General features: G+C 38.5%; 1 protein-coding gene across 4 annotated transcripts in view; it reads right to left on the bottom strand.

The window, feature by feature from the left end:
- otud7a.L (OTU deubiquitinase 7A L homeolog) overlaps window positions 1-15537 on the bottom strand; it is a 136771-nt gene that overhangs the window by 19995 nt on the left and 101239 nt on the right. For all 4 annotated transcript variants that reach the window (XM_018252994.2, XM_018252993.2, XM_018252995.2 and 1 more), the window contains 2 exons: window positions 8674-8801; window positions 7017-7166 (listed from right to left, as the gene is read on the bottom strand). In XM_018252994.2, the coding sequence (XP_018108483.1) occupies window positions 7017-7166; window positions 8674-8801 (278 nt within the window). The remainder of the gene's footprint in view (window positions 1-7016; window positions 7167-8673; window positions 8802-15537) is intronic.

The following is a 15537-nucleotide window of genomic DNA, read 5'->3' as shown; positions in this document are numbered from 1 at the left end:
AGGGGGCTTGGCAGGTTAGGGTCAGATGCAGACCAGAAGTGATTGGGTTGGGTACAGGTTGACTTTATGTCAACCCACATATCACGATAATGCACTATATTCACTGTGCATACACTACACACACTCCATTTCCCCCACAGAATCTGCATTACTTTTAGAATTACCTTCACTTTAAGCTCTTGTGAGCAGATCTTTCAGTTTATCTGTATCCGGCTTGTTTTAAGAACTCTTATGGAATATGAACTGAAAAGGTGGCAACCCTAGTGCCAACAATGAATGGAAATGACACCACTTGCATGGGTGCGCTTGACGGCACTTCCCCTAAATGTCATTTCCTGTTTGCCACAATGGGCCCTGTACCCCTCACCCCCTCGTGTAATGTGTAAAGCTAATTGTTGGTTGGTGGCTATCTAACTGAACATTATTGCTTTAAGAACCCAACCCTGATGTTGCTTTACTACAGTTCCAAGCATGCAGTAACCCTTGAAAGCCTGCTGGAATTTATGGTCTAGCAAGAATTTAAGCGTGGTTAAGAAACAGTGTTCTTTCTAAACTTGGCTAAAGTGTACCCAACCTAAACTCATATCTCTATGTTACATATTACACAGTCTCAGATAGAATACAAATCATTCTTCTTAGATGTATGAATCCTAAGATTATTATACATTATCTTTAAAGCATCAACATGTTTCCATATTTTATCTAATGGTTATAAAGCTTGCTACCATGGTAACATTTACAGAACCTTTTTCTTTTTTATGATGCCAGAACTTAAGTTAATTAACAGCAGGTTTCAGCAACTACATATTCTAGGTCATATGATATAAGAGGTATGGGCTGCAATGATGCCCAGGAGCTTAGAAGTCAAGCCAATCTGGCCTCAGAATATGTGTGGACTGAAAGTGCCTTCTGGGCCTTGGGCCAGAGTATGACTCTTCTTTGGCTTGGAATCAGCCAACCTTTTTTATCCAGGCACATTTGGATGGTTATCTTAATACCTATCAAAGTTCCAACCAGTTCTGACAAAGAAAACAGGAGAGTACAGGCTGCACGGATATGGTACAGAACAGATACAGTATGGGTGTATATTATGGGTGCCATGACATTTTTATTTCTATGATAGATAATTCTGGCATTGTGACCTTGTTTCAAAGTCATTCCATTCGTCCTCTTTGTTCCATACATTCAGAGGTTAAATACAACTGGAATGCAAGGAGTAGTGACTGCTATAGAGAAGACTTAAATATCAGTTTGCTAGGTGTATGATCTTTTTTTTGGATGAGCAACATTAAATAGATGTATAAGAAAAAAAAGGAAAGGAAAAGGACTGTGGTGCTCTCATAATCTCACGCTTTTAGACAGATTTCAACTCTCTTTGTAAACAACAAGGACTATTCCCCAAAGCCTTTCACAAGCCTGTCACCAGCAGCTTCCTACATGGGGATGGGAACGATATTTTCTCCTCTAATCTTTTGCATATTCAAATAATAAAATAGTCCTAGCAGATATGTGATTACTCTAATCAGCGAGATGCAGCTGTCTGCCGGCATGCTCATCCTGTACAACAAGAAAGAATACCTGCATACAAGCAGTTTGGATATAAAGCCAGTGTGTACAGGCTACGTGCAGTTCCAATGGCAGCAGCTCTCATTAACATGTGCTGTTCTGCTATATGTGTGCTCAGAGGGAGGGGTAGCTACATAATTGGGGGGCAAGGTTTTTGAGAATGGCTCAATGAGGGATCTGGACCCTAATTTGCACTAGGGCCCTTATACATCTAATTATATCACTGCGAGTACTACACAGAAATTCAAATACAGGACAAATTTAGCTTTGTAATTACGTTTGCAACTACAAGTATGGGACCTGTTATCCAGAATGCTCGGGACCTGGGGGGTTTCTGGATAAGGGATTTCTTTCCGTAATTTGGATATCTATACCTTAAGTCTACTTAAAAATCATTTAAACATGAAACAACCGCAATAAAACTTTTTTTGGCTCCAGTACGGATTCATTATTTCTTAGGATCAAGTACAGGGTACTGTTTTATTTATTACAGAGAAAAAGGAAATAATTGTTAAATATTTTATTTATTTGCTTAGAATGCAGTCTAGGTGAGATGGCCTTTGCCTGTATGGCATCATTGCACTGCTGTTAAAGCTTTTCTGCACAGTGCTGCTTGCCAGCCATTCAAAGGAAAGGGCATAGCAGTGTTTGAATCAGTATCTGGGGCTACACACACTTTCAATTGCTTCTGCCCATTGAAAAGTCCTTTATTGTACATGGTATTGGTCTGGTATTGGTCTGGTTACCCAGAATGCTTGAGACCTGGGCTTTTCTGAAATTTGGATCTCCATACCTTAAGTCTAAAAATAATTTAAATGTTAATTAAACCCAATAGGCAAAAAAAAACCCCACCTCTAATTGCTTGAGTTTTCGAGCAAAACCCATGGACAAAAATCTTGAACAACATGAAGGATATGTACATTTTCAAATGGTTCCTAGCTCCTACATGACCTTGACAGGTTTAAGATGGTGTATTTTCGGATTCAAGTTATTTCCAGTGTCAGGGTATAATACATCTCGAAAAATAAAAATTCTAACCTGAAAAATAGATTTTTGACTCAAAAATAACCTCGAAACACAACTTGAACCATAATAAATCTGCCCCTAAATGTAGAACAAAGAACAAGGTGGTTTCCCCAACACAAAGTTTCTGTACATTTACACAGCAAGTCTGGTGTATTCATGAGAATCTGGTTTTGCATTTAACCCTTAAAAGACGCTCAAGGGCCACTTCCAGACAAAGTATACACTTTCTTGAGCACTTTTTGTACTTCAGTCACACGTATGAGCTGTTCGCTGACATATTCTCAAAGAGCGACACTACGAAACCTTTGCAAAAGTTTGCAGAATGACACTATATGGCAGATAATAACTTATTCACAACCAAGACGCTTGTTTCAAAGCATATCAAATGCACTCGTCACAGATAAAAGCCGTTCTGATGGTGCCAAAGACATTCAAATGGTGATGTGCCTTCAGTGTGTCATGGATAATCTCAAGGAGTTTTTTGTTTTGAGTTTTTTTGTGCGTTACTTAGTACTGTATCTTGAAAAAAAAGTGTTGGTATAAAATAAATACATAAAATCGATAGCAGCCTGGCCATATCAATTAAAAATATAAAGTATAAGCATACTGCCCCCTTTAAACTATTACATGTTTATGGCATTTGAAATAAAACTGCATTGTATTAATACTCTTTCTGAAATGAAAAGCTACCCCTGAATCTATCACACCTTATGCTTGGCAAAAGAAAGGATTGGAAAGCGTGTTTTTGTAAGTTCCGCCATTAAGGTTCCACAAACAGATTGTCACAGGCAGTTTCCATGGTGCGACTGGGGCCTTTCTGGCACAGCAGTGATTTTTACTGAAACCTTGCTTGTAATTAGGGCATTCCCAGAAGTGGAAAGCAGTAAATAAGTGAGGGAATATCAGAGCGGTTCTGTTTGTTAGAGAAATAAAAGGACCTGGCAATAGCTATCTCACTAGGCAGCCCTGGTAATTGTAAATGTCGTTCGATAATCTGCTATTCTTACACACTGTTCACATACATTTTTAGGCCCGATCCACTTACAGGGCAGCGCTTATGGTAATTGCTCAATCAGTTTGCGTGTCCATTCTTTAGAGTTTGCAGGTTAGTCATGACTTTTATAACTAGTTACAGCCACCAGAAAGGCAGCACGGGCAGCAGGGCATGCTTTATATCTATAGACATTGCTACATATTGTTTGTATGCTCCTTTCTATTTGATTGGAAGTTGGAACATATAGCACAGCATACAGGAGTTGTCTGCCCTGGGAAAATAGAATCAGCATCACATATTTACTTATATACAATGCCACTAACATCATACAGTTCATACTGCACCAGGAGTAGTAGAACTAGACCAAGACTATAGTTCATGGGCCCCCTATGATCACATTCTTTCATATTATGCAAATATATATATATGCAAATTTGATACTGAACGAAAGATAATGCAGGAGGCAATGTACTGGAAAAAAAAATGACAAAGCCGATCTTACAAACTGATATTTTCACATGTGAATATTTTATGGTACGTGGCCTCGGAGGCTGCTCCCAGGCACTAGATCTTCCCTGCCTTCTGTAGGGACTGAGGCACATCATAAAATAATAACTACACCATGTTCAGCTGGTAAATGCTCATCATATCATAATTGCCCAGGATCCCACATTAGATTTATTCTAGTCCGCAGCTTTAACCGAGACAAATGTGTGCATAACACAGGACATGGAAACACCTTATGCATATCAACAGCTCTGTCTGCAAACTAATGGAGCATTGCACTTCAGTGTGTGAAGATCATACAATATAGCAACAGCTGTGGTGCTCTGTTCATTTTCATGCTAGAGAACGTTGCTATAGGGCCAAGACTTCCTCTAGAGTTCTAACATTCATATAAATCCAGGCATTACACACACACTATCAGATTAAAACAGGCAATAACAAAATACTGATGGAAAGGAAGATTTTATTTTTCAAATTTCCTCCATCCATATCCTTTAAATGCTTGTATGCTGCCAGAATTTAAAGTATGTTAAGGGCTTTGAGTGATGAGTTAAGTGAAAGACATTAATGGTTCTTCCGCTGAGCGGATAGTTAAGAAGGAGAATATTTCAAGTGCTCTCATTTGTTAAAGCGAGAAAGCACAGTGCTTAATTTTAATTCTGTTTCTCCATTTAAAATCATTTCTTTTCTCTTCAGCGTCACATTTTTCTTTTGTTCTTATGGTTAGTCATTCATTGCAATTCTTCACTCTGTGCAGCTCTAGGATACAGAAAGGAGAATATGCAGGGCACAAAGTTGTGCACAGCCTTCTGGTACCATTTCCCTGCAAAGATACGAGAAAGTTGCCTCTACTCACATAAATAACGACACTGTTCAGCTTTGTAATAAACGACGCTAAATCCCTGCTATTTTCAGATAGCTACGACAAAACTAAAGGGTTCCCGTCATCATCGTTACATCTTATGTCATGAAGATATTTCAAAACAATTTTTGTCTTTTAGCATCAAAATAAAATAATTCTAATAAATAATACATCTACTCCTCCACATGTAAAAATCACAGGGGTTACTCACAATGACAAGTGCAATATGCAAAGTGCAAAGAAGGCAATTGGCCTTAAAGGAGCATAGAGACCTGTGGTCAGTCCCTTGAATGCTGCCTGCATTAGGAAATGCTCTATCCACAAGGACAGTGGTGGAAGGCCCATTGGCACACATGCATGCCACTTATAGGTGCAAGTTAGGGAGCACTGGGGCTCTGTTGTGCCTCCTGATGCTGCTCTCTGCACAGAGATTGGGATTTTTGATCGAGTACTAGGTGCAGAGAACAACATACCCCAGGGCACAAGTGATTGGTAAAGGAGCAGCTGTTTAGTTATGCTTGGGTTAATCATAACATACATGTTCTACTCAGGGTAGGAGGTGCCAGCGGGGGCAACAGTGCTAAAGACCAGTCAAAACAGGGCCCCACAAAGCAGCAGCTGTATGCAGAAATGCAGTGAAAGTCAATTAATGAATGGAAAGGGAACCAGGCTAAATGATAATCACTGTGTTTAGTTAGAAACAATATATAAACTAAAGCATTTTAGAGGTAGTTTAATAACACCAATAAGAAGAGCCTGGGTTAAAAAATTTAAATATTAATAAGAAAATAACATGTACATATACAATATTCTAGTGTAAGGATAAAGCAGGGGTCCCCAACCTTTTTTACCCATGAGCCACATTCCAATGTAAAAAAAGTTGGAGAGCAACTCAAGCATGAAAAAAGTCCCGGGGGGTGTCAAATAAGGGCGGTGATTGGCTGTTTGTGAACTGGCAGCCTACAGGAAGCTCTGTTTGACAGTGCACCTGGTTTTTATGCATCCAAAATTTGCCTGCAAGCCAGGAATTCAAAAATAAGCACTTGCTTGAGGCCACTGAGAGCAACACCCAAGGGGTTTGTGAGCAAACATGTTACTCACGAGCCACTGGTAGGGGATAAATGGGCCACAGTAACATAAGATAATTTTGTTGATTATGTGCTACCTCAAATATAACTGCCCTCTATAAAGCAAGATGGACCTCATGTTCTAAGCGGCACATTGTCAGGATAGATCAAGCACACAGCCTGTGGGCACATTATCATGAGTCACAGATCAAGAGCAACCAATCAAAATAAACATTTTACATAGCTGGTTCATTACCATGACTAAAATGCAAGCCTGCCCCCTGCCTGACTGTAGAATGGAACTGAGTGACAACACCAACACAAATAACTGATAAACGCCCATAACTCAGAGGGCAACTCTGAGCAATTCAAAATGAGAAGCCGGATTCTAGTTTTAAATCTACAGTTTGCTAAAACTGTTTGTTGGAGAAATCTATCCCCAATAGCTGAAAACATTGTAATTTGCTAGAGCAGTGAGTTTGTCTTGGTAAATTCCTGGTGTGGGTGTCACACAAGTATGTATCACACCACAAAGCATCACACTGAAAAGCGACAATAAAATATATGTGCCATTTCCTTAATGTTCTTATTCTGTGGTTATATATTGTAACACTAGAACAGATTTATCCTTCATGAACCTGGAAAACAATGCAAACCATACACAAGTAAACAGAGAGTTTCACAAACGTTTGTACCACAGATACCTATCAACTCATTTACTGTCTAATAATTCAAATTATAATTCAGACTTAGCTTATTATTTTAAAAAACTTTATTTTCAACATAGAAATGTTGCAGTAGTAGAGTGTTGTACTGTATTAGCCATAGTTTTTTTTGTGTTAATTTGATTTTATTGGCTAAATGACATGTGATTATGCTAGAAAAACAGAAAATTCAACTTTTCAGCTCTTCATCGGGCATTAAAATGTGTGATGAAGAGAAATGGTGCATGAATCTGGAAGAATGTGGCTGCTGCAAAGTGGTCTCACCCTACCTTGCTCGCGTTGTTGATCTTTCTGCTCCATGGACACAAGTGCTGAGAAATGGGCTTGATCATAGGCCAAGACCAGGGGTGAGCAGTGACACCTGTTGGGTGGGACTTCAAGAGGTAAATAGATTCCGCCAAAAGGGATAGGTGCAAAGGCTGCAAAGGAGGGATAAGAATATATTTTATACACGGAATGATTTGGTAGTAGTATGCCTTTTAAAAGTCATGCTCTGCATTGCCATAATATATGGAAGAACCAATAAAAGTGTAATGCTCACACTAATGTAAGATTCTGGCCTATTACAAGACGCCATTTTATACATACAATAGACATGTGCGGCCATTTCTGAAGCTCATTTAAATGATTCATTATCATTTTTATGTTGTGCCATACTAAGATATTTTCCTTAGAGAGAACATTTCTCACTTTGCTCTTCTATCGTTATTGACATTTTCCAAATGCAAATACCATTTTTTGTTGTTTTTATTTGCTTTCATCTCTCCTCTGGAAGGCACTGCATAATTATGCCAGGCTGTGGAGGAGGAAATGCATTAAACCATATTAAAACCTGAAAGGGACCTTTCAGATTTGTCATGCAGCAAGTCAAACATGGTTTGTAGAACCAATGCTCGATTCTTGCTCCTGTGGTCCAGTAGGGAGAGTTAAAACAATTTAGTTGCAATATATTAGATATTTTATCTTACATTTCCATTCTTTTTATTTCACGGCAATGAAAAAAGACATTTTCAAGAGACATTTCACTAAAGGCAACTTAAAACATGGTAGATACCAGGTCTCATAATTGAAACTGAAAGATGCAACACTGAGATCATATAAGATTAGAGGAAAGGACAGCATGTGGCATTGCCAAGGGGTAATTATGTGAAAAAAGACTGTTGAACTCTGCTGAAACATTTTCTAACAGAATTTTGATTCCATATTAGTTCTCTCTATTGTAGTACAGAATACATCTTGTACAATTTTTTTTCTTTTAAATTGAGGTTATTTGCATTTGGTTCCCATAGGCTCTGCTCCAAAAAGTAGAGAACCTCTTTCCTTTTTGAATTGGATCAGAGGCATAACAAGAACTCATAGTAGCCCTACCTGGCCCTCCTGCCAACCACTCATGTCCCCTGCTCCCAACATAATTTCAAGCAACGTTGCACTTTACATCAATTAAAAAATATGCAGACTTTTCATGATTTTTAATGGTTTCTGACAGTTCCCTAAGCTATTCTGCTGATCTGTCTGACTACTTTGCTCAGCTTTGCCCTCAGCCTGCACCCTCCAAACCCCACAATTCCCTGCACATGTGATTTCAATAAGGAATGGAACATCACAGTGCAATGCATTGTGGGTTACGTAGTTCCTGCATGCTGTCTGTAAGCTGTGGAGAAGTAACATCAGTGTTTAGTCCCTCCTTCCCTGTCAGGATTTCAAATGGTGTAGAAAGAGAAGAACTGTTAACCAGCTGGATTGTATCATAGAAAATGGCATTTATTCATACTTTTTGAAGAAACAGGTAACTGTGATGGGTAGATTAGGGGTTTCTGTGTTATGTGGGCCTATAAAATTTTGGTTTGGAAGCCTGAGTTCCCCTTTAAGATCAAAAAGCTTGTGTATATTTAATTTGTTATGTACTGAATGAACAAGTACTCTTACCTTCTCCCCCTGAGTCCCGGAGCATTGTATCTGCAACTACAACAATGGGTCGCCTTAAAATATGGGCCAGTACAAACACATGGAACTCTTCCAGGCTCTCATACACTGGGTCTTCTGCGTTATCAACTCTGGAAGACAAAAGGGAGCTTTGGTATTTAATTCATTCATTCATTACAATCAATTTATATAGCAAGAGAATGACATCCATATATTGATTCTGTGCAAGTGCATATATTTTTTAAATACAGGGATTTTTAGTTTCAAGTTCAATAATAAAATTGCCAAACCGCCGCACTACATCAAGGCAAAAGCCAAATTACAGGTTTTTGGTGATACAGCTGCATACACATTTCTGCATGACATTTTCCTACTAGTTTGCAAGAATTCCCATGAACACTATCCTTGTGATGACAGAACTATTCAACAAAGCATATCTCCATTGGTTTAGAAAAGTCACCAAATAGAATAATAAGTGACTCTTTTCTGCTCACGGCCATTTGTTTTGTGCTGCATGTGCTTGTACAGCTGCATAGGAAGTGCCTGAGTGTTGGCACACAGTGAGCCAAAATCAGATACAATTTGGCTGCATATCCTCACAAAGGATCTTTATAGAAATCTCTGCCCGGAAGTACCCAAAGTGATTCAGAGTAATGCAAATCTAGGAGCTGTCTGTTTGCAATGGACTATTCATCTCAAGCCTCCATTAACACTTTATTTTTCTTTCTTGTAAGAGTGAGTTTATTCCACAGCAACATTAACAGAAAACAAAATAAACCAAAAACAAAATCACTTATCAAAGATGCAGTACTTAGAATCTGAAGAAATTAAAGATATATTTTTGCCTCACATTAAGTAAATGAATCTATGACAGTTGCTGCTTAGATACTTTTTTTTTTTTTCAAACAAAATGAAATGTATTCCAGGAAAAAGCACAATCAAGCCTATTATATTATGAGGCAAAGCTCTGCAATATCTGATGATAATCCTGCTTGATTGCCAAATATCTCTAGACCAGCATTCCCTCTAATACCTTGTAGAGTAGACCACCTGCACATGAAAGCCCTTGATTGTGCACTTTTTTATTAAAAAAAAAAAACCTCAATGTGCGGTGAGCTGGGTAGGTCAAAACCAAAGTATTAAACCTTGTGCTTGAGCAAAATTGTTTGTATGCGCTGCTATCATAACCCAGGTGCACAAGCTGCTGAGAGGGATCATTATTTTGGACTATATCTCACAGTTGAGAATGGTGCTTCCTACCTAATGATAAACAATATAGTTCTGGTTGTGAAAGAATAGTATACTAGGGTTTATACACATGCACATTTGTAACCAAGGGATTCAAGGTGGAGTGTGTTCCTAGATGCAACAAATACTCAATAAAGTATGGGTGTTTGTATATCATCCTATATACTGGAAATAAAGGTGAAGAACCAAAAGGATAACAATAATAGCTGCACTAGAAACACAGTGATTGGAACATTACAAGATATGTTTGTGCCTGAGCTTTGAATGAGTATATAAATAAGACTGCCCCTTTCTAAAAACCTACCTAGCAGATCAGAGATCAGCATCCTGTGATTCGCCAGATGTAAGCCTAGTATTTTATTATGGCGATAGCTTTTTTAGGCAGGACCCTCTTTACCTCCTATATTGGTGGCATCCAGAGTGCAGAATCAGAAAATAGATGCCTGATTAAAATGACATATCAGATACCCCAAGAAAACCATGAAACCACATCCAGTACCTTACATTCTCTTTAAAGTTGCAATCTGCCACCAGGATAAAATCGGAAACAATAAAATATAGAATTTATAGAAAAAAAACACAATATACCCACTTTATAAGCCCCATTTAGATTCTTGGCAATCAGAGAGCAAGGGCTGGGAGTGTGTCTCTCATGCTCTGATGCCAATATGATTTCTTTCAGCCAAGATAGGATACTTGGCTTTGGTATTTAAAAGGCTGCTAAGGCTTCCAATCAACAAGGAAATGGATTTTAAAGTGCAAGGAAGAATAGACTCTCAACTATCTATAACATGCATTTATCTTCTTCCTACAGACTGACCCTAATCACTCTGATGCTTGATGGAACATTAGAAATACTTTTAGAATGTAATGACTTACCACATTGCTATACACAAAATATATACTGTAAATAATTCCTATGTCAACATGGTATTAGCTCCCAACTGTAATCCATGTTGATCCAACATGAAAAGGATTTTTTTTTATTATCTTTCAAAAAATATCATATATATACATTTTTGGTTTCAAGCCCCACCTCCAACAATTATTCAGGGATCATTTTAGCTTGAAAAGATGTTAAAGGATTATGAAAACATTATTGTATAATTATTGTTCAAGCTCTGTTAGAGAAATGAAAATTAGAAAAAGGGGAAAAAAACAAACCATTATCCTAAATCCCGGTTTATCGGAAAAGCTCCGAATTATGAAAAGTCACTCACAGACTCCATTTTATCCAAATAATCCAAATTTCTAAAAATGATTTCCTTTCACTCTGTAATAATAAAACAGTACCTTGTACTTGATCCCAACTAAGATATAATTGTATGGGCCCGTGGGCACAGTTAGGAGAGCGGACAAAGGAGGAGGCAGTTCGTCAGACCGAGGTTCGCGGTAACAAGAGAGTTTGGCAAAAGAATGGTCAAAGTCCAGGCAACGGGTTCAATCCAGGCAGAGAAGGGTCAATACGGTTAACAGGCAGAAGTCGATACACAGGAATCAAATAAGACAAGCTATAATCATAACCAGGAATACACAAAGTAAAACCTTTAATTGGGCAAGGTTGCAGTGTTCAAGCTCCTTTAAATAGGCCTCCTTTGGCACCAAAAGTTGGACGCGATGATGTCATGACTCTGACGCTGGCGTTCCGACGCCAGCACCCGTTCTGATGCCAGCGTCCATTCTGACGACAGCGTCCATTCTGACGACAGCGTCCAATCAGCGGGCGAGAAGGCGCTGGCGTCACAGCGCTGCAACCAGCAGGACCCACGTGGAGGAACAGGACGCCGCCATCTTGGACCAGAGCGCCACCATATTGGACCAGAGCATGGCGTCGGTGAGTATCAGTTTCCTTTACTAATTAATCGTTATTGGAATTAAATCCAACCAAATGAGTTTTTTTAGGGGCAGATTTTAGAATTTGAGTTTCTCACTGACACTCTATTTATCCCTATAGGATATTTAGAACCCTATTTATCAAATTGTGAGCTCTAACTTTCACCCATTGATTAATACAATTCTAAAAATCCCATAGGAATGAATAGAACGTCTGTGAGTTTTTGCTTATGAAGCTCTAAACTCACATTTTGATAAATGTGCCCCTAAGCAGACTTAAGGTATGAAGATCCAAATTTCAGAAAGATCTGTTATTCAGAAAACCCCAGGTCCCGAGCATTCTGGATAAACAGTCCCATACCTGTATAAATAATATAATAATATATCTTTATAATACACAAAAGCCATGAATATCTTGTAAATCATATCCTTATAAATGGTGAGTTCTAATGTCATCAGTTATAAACGGTGAGTTCTGATGTCATTTCTGTCACATGACTCACTAAAATGTGTGTATTATAATAAATAAAGTACCCCCTGTTATAAAATATGAGGATATTAGAAGTTACCTCTGAGTTCCATGACCTGTACAAAAACACTCGGCCTTCGGTCATGAAACTCCTCTGTAACTTATAATATCCTTATATTTTACAACAGGGGGTACATTATTCACTATATAAATAAATATATAGTGAATAAAGTACCCCCTCTTGTAAAATATAAGGATATTATAAGTTACTGAGGAGTTTCATGACCATATAAAAACACGAGGCCGAAGGCCGAGTGTTTTTATACAGGTCATGGAACTCCGAGGTAACTTCTAATATCCTCATATTTTGCAACTGGAGGTACTTTATTTATTATAATACACAAATTTAAGTGAGTCATGTGACAGAAATGACATCAGAACTGGCTTTTGTGTATTATATATTTATAAATAAAGATAATACTGTCTACATGGTAAGTAAGTGTAAATGTTACTTACCATTAAAGGAATTGTTCAGTGTAAAATTAAAAACTGGGTAAATAGATAGGCTGTGCAAAATAAAAAATGTTTCTAATATAGTTAGTTAGCCAAAAATGTAATGTATAAAGGCTGGAGTGATTTGATGTATAACAAGTCAGTCAGAGCACTACTTCCTGCTTTTCAGCTCTCTTGGTTTACACTGAGGTTTACACTGACTGGTTACCCTGGCTACCAGACAGTAACCAATCAGAGACTTGAGGGGGGGCCACATGGGTCATATCTGTTGCTTTTGAATCTGAGCTGAATGCTGAGGATCAATTACAAACTCACTGAACAGAAATGTACCATGTGGCCCCCCCTTCAAGTCGCTGACTAACTCAGAGTTATAGAGCTGAAAAGCAGGAAGTTGGATTCTGGCAGTTTTATTAGACATCTGTTCACTCCAGCTTTTATATATTACATTTTTGGCTAACTAACTATATTAGAAACACTTTTTATTTTGCACAGCCTATCTATTTACACAGTTTTTATTTTCACACTGAACTATTCCTTTAAAACCCCGTAGCTATTTAATGCAAGATGGAAAATGTATTACAAATTAGAATTCTGGGTGATTATATTTGATTAAATGCAGAACATTGTTCTTTTTCATTTGATGAGTAGGGTGACTGCAGTGCCGTGTATATTTAATTTGCAGTGCAGATTCATTTGCATTTTATTTGGATTCCTGCAGTGGCACAAACACTTGCTCAACTAAATAGCTAATAAAAGATGCCTCACCCCTCCGCCCTGAAAGCTTTTTCTGCGCTACTATCAGATACCTCCTGCAGTGCAGATGGTGAGGCATTTGCAAATTAAAATCCGTTTGTTTGCTATATATGTTAATTAAAGCGATGACGAACCCATGGATATGTACAGAAAAATTGAAAAATAAACTTTTCTTATGCAGAGAAATATCTAAGCATGCATGATTCCGCTGACTAGTTAAATGGCAGCACTATTATTGCAAGCTCTGGGGGCCAGATCTCTCCTTTATCCTGTGCAGCCTAATATAATAATATAACTATGCATGGTTGCAATAACCTAATATTTTGCAACCATCATGCATAGTTATATTAATGTATTGCAATGTTTGTTCCCATGTATTTATGGTAACATTTACATGTACCTGTATACTATTATATCAAACATGTATAACTTTCCAGAACAAATATCCAACAACATTTCATTTAGTTACTTCACTGTGCCCACTGAGCATGGCTAAATATGAAGGAATTTTGGTTATCTTTTTTGAGGCTACAATACTAAAATATGATTGAATGTATAATTAAATAACTGAATCCAACAAGAGAAACACTGATTTGCGTCTCCAGACAACATAATTAGATAAATACACGTGTAACAAGATACAAACAAAACTCCTAAATTCTGGAGTATGTAATTCAGATAATACACAAATACACAGTCCTTCCACTATCCAAGGCAGATCACATACTGGCAAAAACAAAGTCTTACACCTTAGTGCGACACAGAACAACTGACATTTCAGGCTTCCATAATAACATGGTACAAACTGTACTGTAAACCAATCACAGTTGTATTCTCCTTGGCCGTGCCAAAAATATACAGAAATTGCAATAGAGGAGTATAAGCATTTATCAACATCTGCCTTAAGACATGCCAAGTCATCACCTCAGGCAGGGAGATATCATGCTAAAGGTGGCCATACAAGGAGAGATCCGCTCGTTTGGTGATGTTGCCAAACGAGCGGATCTCCCTCCGATATGCCCACCTTGAGGTGGGCAATATCGGGCTGATCCGATCGTGGGCCCTAGGGCCCAAAGATCGGATCCCAGCGAACGGGCGGTCGGCATCAACGAACAGATGCGGCCGCAATCCGACGGGATTTTTAGTCCCATCTGATCGAGATCTGGCCGAACTCGATCGGGGAAGCCCGTCAGGGGCCCCCATACACGGCCCAATAAGCTGCCGACTCGGTCTGTCGGCAGCTTTTATCAGCCCGTGTATGGCCACCTTAATTCGATCGTTCAGCCATAGGGCTGCCAAATCTGTCTAAAAGACTTGTATCCGCAGCTTAAATCTGGCCATGTATGGCCACATTACTTGCTGTAAATTGGCCATATACTGTATTAATGGGACAAGTTTAAAAATGTTGTCGGGTGATGATGGCATTGGATCATTGATGGCTCTGTATCCCTTTTGTGATCCTACGGGATTGGCACTCACGGTAGGCATATCAGGGAAAGATCTGTTCATTTCACATAATCTTTAAATGAATGGCTAACTTTAGACAGAAAGATGCCTAAGCTCCCAGTAAAGTAAACCCTAACAAACAATATGGCTAGAGATGATGTATTTAATATAACACACTAGCCCAGTGGTTCAACAGCCCTGTTACAGTAATTATTTATGCCTTCAAAGTTGTCCAAAGTGAAAGAGAAAGATAGTGCTGTATCTTGCCCATGTTACAATGGAAAAAGTGTCATTAATATTAATTTGTTTTCCTCCTAACGGGGTTGGAGCTTTTGATATTTGAGATGAGCCAGGAGTTCTAGTTCTTGGTTGTGCTTACTTTTATTCATGATTTGTATTGGGGTTGCTATAAATTTTGCATCTTCTGCTGGACTGACCATGTGCTTGTGATCTAGGTTTCCTGGCTGACCTGGAACAGAATGACCAAGGTCTGTGATTATAGTTCTCTTGCCTTGTGGAAGAAGAATTCTGTTTCCTCATCAAAGCTTCAGTATAATTTGTTTGAACTCTGGAGGATAATCTTACTATGGCTGGGTCTACTTTGG

Source organism: Xenopus laevis, chromosome 3L, assembly GCF_017654675.1.
Source record: "Xenopus laevis strain J_2021 chromosome 3L, Xenopus_laevis_v10.1, whole genome shotgun sequence".
Classification (NCBI taxonomy): Eukaryota; Metazoa; Chordata; class Amphibia; order Anura; family Pipidae; genus Xenopus; species Xenopus laevis.
This window is presented reverse-complemented; position numbering and strand designations above follow the sequence as displayed.